At 48.8% G+C, this 3,762-nt stretch overlaps 9 protein-coding genes across 9 annotated transcripts; 6 read left to right on the top strand and 3 right to left on the bottom strand.

Annotated features, from left to right (window-relative positions):
• Positions 1-292, top strand: T310_8722 (uncharacterized protein; the record flags this gene model as incomplete). Its single annotated transcript, XM_013468561.1, has 1 exon — positions 1-292. A coding segment is annotated over one exon (292 nt), but the record flags the coding sequence as incomplete, so codon positions are not given.
• Positions 293-645: 353 nt separating this feature from the next.
• On the top strand, positions 646-918 carry T310_8723 (uncharacterized protein; the record flags this gene model as incomplete). Its single annotated transcript, XM_013468562.1, has 1 exon — positions 646-918. A coding segment is annotated over one exon (273 nt), but the record flags the coding sequence as incomplete, so codon positions are not given.
• On the top strand, positions 804-1,082 carry T310_8724 (uncharacterized protein; the record flags this gene model as incomplete). Its single annotated transcript, XM_013468563.1, has 1 exon — positions 804-1,082. A coding segment is annotated over one exon (279 nt), but the record flags the coding sequence as incomplete, so codon positions are not given.
• Positions 1,083-1,096: 14 nt separating this feature from the next.
• Positions 1,097-1,564, top strand: T310_8725 (uncharacterized protein; the record flags this gene model as incomplete). The annotated part of the gene is made up of 1 exon (XM_013468564.1): positions 1,097-1,564. A coding segment is annotated over one exon (468 nt), but the record flags the coding sequence as incomplete, so codon positions are not given.
• Positions 1,565-1,601: 37 nt separating this feature from the next.
• On the bottom strand, positions 1,602-1,886 carry T310_8726 (uncharacterized protein; the record flags this gene model as incomplete). The annotated part of the gene is made up of 1 exon (XM_013468565.1): positions 1,602-1,886. A coding segment is annotated over one exon (285 nt), but the record flags the coding sequence as incomplete, so codon positions are not given.
• Positions 1,714-2,088, top strand: T310_8727 (uncharacterized protein; the record flags this gene model as incomplete). The annotated part of the gene is made up of 1 exon (XM_013468566.1): positions 1,714-2,088. A coding segment is annotated over one exon (375 nt), but the record flags the coding sequence as incomplete, so codon positions are not given.
• Positions 2,089-2,281: 193 nt separating this feature from the next.
• Positions 2,282-2,638, bottom strand: T310_8728 (uncharacterized protein; the record flags this gene model as incomplete). The annotated part of the gene is made up of 1 exon (XM_013468567.1): positions 2,282-2,638. A coding segment is annotated over one exon (357 nt), but the record flags the coding sequence as incomplete, so codon positions are not given.
• A 72-nt stretch (positions 2,639-2,710) lies between these two features.
• T310_8732 (uncharacterized protein) lies at positions 2,711-3,067 on the top strand (the record flags this gene model as incomplete). The annotated part of the gene is made up of 1 exon (XM_013468568.1): positions 2,711-3,067. A coding segment is annotated over one exon (357 nt), but the record flags the coding sequence as incomplete, so codon positions are not given.
• A 387-nt stretch (positions 3,068-3,454) lies between these two features.
• On the bottom strand, positions 3,455-3,754 carry T310_8733 (uncharacterized protein; the record flags this gene model as incomplete). Its single annotated transcript, XM_013468569.1, has 1 exon — positions 3,455-3,754. A coding segment is annotated over one exon (300 nt), but the record flags the coding sequence as incomplete, so codon positions are not given.
• Positions 3,755-3,762: the final 8 nt, after the last annotated feature.

Raw genomic sequence — 3,762 nt, forward strand, 5'->3', positions numbered from 1 at the left:
TGGTGCCCGGAATCAGAATCCTGAAACTTTTTACTCAACCCACAAACGACTGCATAGCATACGGGAGCAGGAACTGGCAGACGACGATTTCAATCCACTTGTCTGCACAGACTCCGCATTGCGCAGAGTTTCATGCTCATATACATATACGGGCGTTTCGCGTTCGGGAAGTTGCCTGCTCAGACTGCTGAACACGAACATCTCTGAAAACAATTTTAATTTCGCATCTTGTTATTATCACTGTCTCCCAGGTCGAAGTATGACTTCCTGCTCTCATGTTGCCGAAATCTGAATTCAGTTTGTGTCACTAACACTTTGCTACTCTAGATATCTCGGGTCTTCCTCCAGTTAAAACGCGGTCGAAACAAATCACGACCCTCGCGATATTTTTTATTTTCAAGATGACAACAAGAGCAAGGACAACTGACTGTGGTTGCGGTCACTCACTGCTCCGATGCTATCCTTCGTCGCCTGGCATTTGGGGAAATCCCGACAGCCCGAAATCTGCGGGTGGGCTGGCTGCTGCTTGCATGATGACCAACAGCGTGATATAATTTGATAGCTTCGAGCAGTTACGACTCGGTCACAACGATAAAGCCGATTCGTTGAGTCTCGCACTCGACCCGAATTCGGGAATCGTCATAAAAGGCTCGAAGGAATTGCTACTTTTGCGAGATCTGCGTCAAAGCGCGCCGTACCAAGAAGGACCAGTTGCACTGGCTATGCATTATTACACGAGCAATCATTTCGACGACGAAATCTGTCGGAATGCGGGATACGCGGTCTGCAGCATTTTATTATGAGGCTGCTTCGCCGGCAGAGATGAAGAGTCACAGGCGAAAGAGCATGGAGGAGACAACTTATCGAGGAAGACGAATTCATTACGAGAAAAAAAAGATGCATTTCTCACGTCGTTGAGCGACCGGTGTCAGGGACGAAGGAGCAAACGTATTCAGAGAAATACGCCCTTAACCAGCTCATTGCATGGGCCAAATGTCAGGGTGGATGGACTACTGAGAATGGAGAGACTCCACCTGACATTGCCGTTTCTGCCATCATGTATTCAATTGCAACTGGATTAAAAATACGAGGCTGATATCGGAAAGCTGCCTCACTGCACTTGTTCTGCCATGCGCCCATAGAGTGCGAACAACCAGAACGAATCCTCGGAGCCACAGACAAGAGACTTCAGAAATATCGAGTTGAATGCACAGAAAAAGTCAGTTTATTTGTCTTGACTACGACGACCAGCGCCATGGATGTTAATACAATCGACCAATTTACCAGAGAATCATTATCTGTGCTCATCACACACAAGGGTCTTGAACAGCTTCTTCAACTCTGTCAGGCATGTTCCAGCATAGGGAGGAAGTCATCATCTTCTCAATGTCCTTTGTACGGAGCATCCACCAACAAAGGACGAGCAGATCTTTCTCTGTCGCTTGCCCGGTGCTACGCTACAGTTATTATTATTCGACCAGAATCGAGCGAGGAACTATCTATCGCCGTCTTGAGAGTTAGCGGTGACACCCAGAAAAGTTCGCAGGATCAGTCAATTGGTTAGCACCCGACGAAAGAAACCAAGAAAATGACGAGCACCTTCACTTCAACCACCTTGCACTTATACACACTCCTGGGCTTGCAATTACCATCCTTCCAGAATATCCTTCAGGACTCTCCGTATCGCAGCTATTTTCAACCTTTCCGCTGTGAACGGACTGGACGACGAGTCCAAGCAGGATGGGTTTCGCATGTACTCTGTGTGCTGGCTGGGGCCTCTTTCGGTGGCCCCGCCGATTGATCTCACGAACAGCACTTGTCTCTTCGATCTTGGTTAACAGAAATCGAGAAACAAGGAATAAAAACACGAAAGGGACTGAATTTAGCTATCCTCTCAACGAAAAGGTTCCCCTAGAGAACCTGAATACTCCGCGGATGAACTATGATCGTGGCGAGATTATCACCGACTGCAGACAGAGAATCAGACGCTTTCTGTTGCTACCAGTGCAACTCAGTCGCCCCCAATACTTCCAACATTTCTCAGATAGACGCAGAGGCTACCATGTCCTCTCAATTGCTATCAGATGATGATAGCCCACTTAGCGACTCCCCGAGGATATCAGGCATGGAAGCTTTTAGTAGCTCCGTGGATACTCTGTAGTCAACTTTCGTTTCGGGATTACTTCAACACCATGCTGAATTCTGGCCAGATGTGGGTATTTCGCTCACCTTCGCTACCGTCGGTTTTTCGATCTCGCGTTTTGCCACAATTCCCTTGTTTTCAGGAACCGCGTCGCCGTCCTACGATCCGGCGATGAACTACTGAATCAACTGACGAGCTAGTTCTCCCGCGGCCGTTCACGAAGTGACTTCTTAAATTCTCGATGAACTCCGCAACGTGGAGCATAATATACTGGCCGAAAAAGAATTTGTTGTGGCAGCAATGGAGATCAAAACAAGCTCTTCGACTTAAAAGACTGAAATTGAGGAGGAAATCGAGGATCTGAAACGGGAGAAATGTCGTGTACCACCATGGATCTGACAGCTCAAGCCTATCTCCAGTGCTGTCTGGCACTGAAAGAGATCGCTCCCATGAATGTGAGGAAAATTCTGGTTCCCCCGCTTGCCAGACGATATGTCATGGGGTTCGCGTCTCCACATTCGTTAGCCAAGGACATGCACGATGTGAAGTTCGAGAGGTCAATCGTGACATCGTTGCCCAACGCAAGGCACCCCCGGTTCGTCTGTTCCAGCACAATCGCCAGGTCCAGAAGGAACAGCCATCGTTCAAGCCGGGGATCGACAATTCGGTTTTTACCAGCAACCTGTGCTATTCGGTTGGATCCTCCCAGATGGGATTTCCATGGAATATCTCCGGCCAAGCCTCCTCAATGGAATAATATCCTGGGTCCTCGGTCTCGTGTGGGAATGTCAGTGGATCGCGCCATTGGTTTTCAGAAACAATGAGCGGTCATACGACTATGACGATGATGCTGGTGAAGAATGTGACGGTACCAGGTCGTCTCCCACCCCTGCAAAATCGCATAAAGCAATACATGTCCGATAAGTGGACGGTAAGTCTACGTACAACTAATATACTTACGCTGCGAACTCGACCAAATAAAGAGAATGCCATGACATTCACTTCTTAGCGAAGTCTACAACATGACCTTCTTCAACAACTTGTATGAAATCTCCCGGCAGAACCTGGCAATCCGCGTTCGCTGTCACCGAGTACGAGAGTCGCATCATGGAGGAGTTGAAACAATGAAAACAAAAAGAAAAAGAAGACTCGGAGTGTCATAGTGACGCCGCAGTACGAACGCCAGTTCAACGTTTGACGCTGGCCAAAAGAGAGAACGACAAGGGAAGTTGCTGAGGATACCGACTAAAAGATACGAGAAAGACATCTTACAAGAACGTATCTTCCCGAATTTTGTGTCAAAATCGACTTTCAAATTTTGTGCTCACCGCGCCCTTGACATACCGCCAAGTTCACCTTGGGAACACATCCGGTGCCCAATTTTGCGATGCGCCGGACGGACGTTTCATGGCTTCGAAACCTGACCTCAGACAGGGCTGACCGGAATACGAAGAGGCTGCAGCGCCCCCTGAAGTGAATACAGCTGCAGAAGCCGCTGAGGCTGCAGCAGAGACGTGCCCCATGCCACCAATCCACCCGCTGCAGGCCGAATCGCGGGCAGACGCTGTCGCAGGCTGTAAAGGCGAATGGAGATAAACTGGGACCGCAACCCTAAAAGA

The sequence above is a fragment of the Rasamsonia emersonii genome (genome assembly GCF_000968595.1).
Source record: "Rasamsonia emersonii CBS 393.64 chromosome Unknown ctg1118621760901, whole genome shotgun sequence".
In the NCBI taxonomy this organism is placed as follows: Eukaryota; Fungi; Ascomycota; class Eurotiomycetes; order Eurotiales; family Trichocomaceae; genus Rasamsonia; species Rasamsonia emersonii.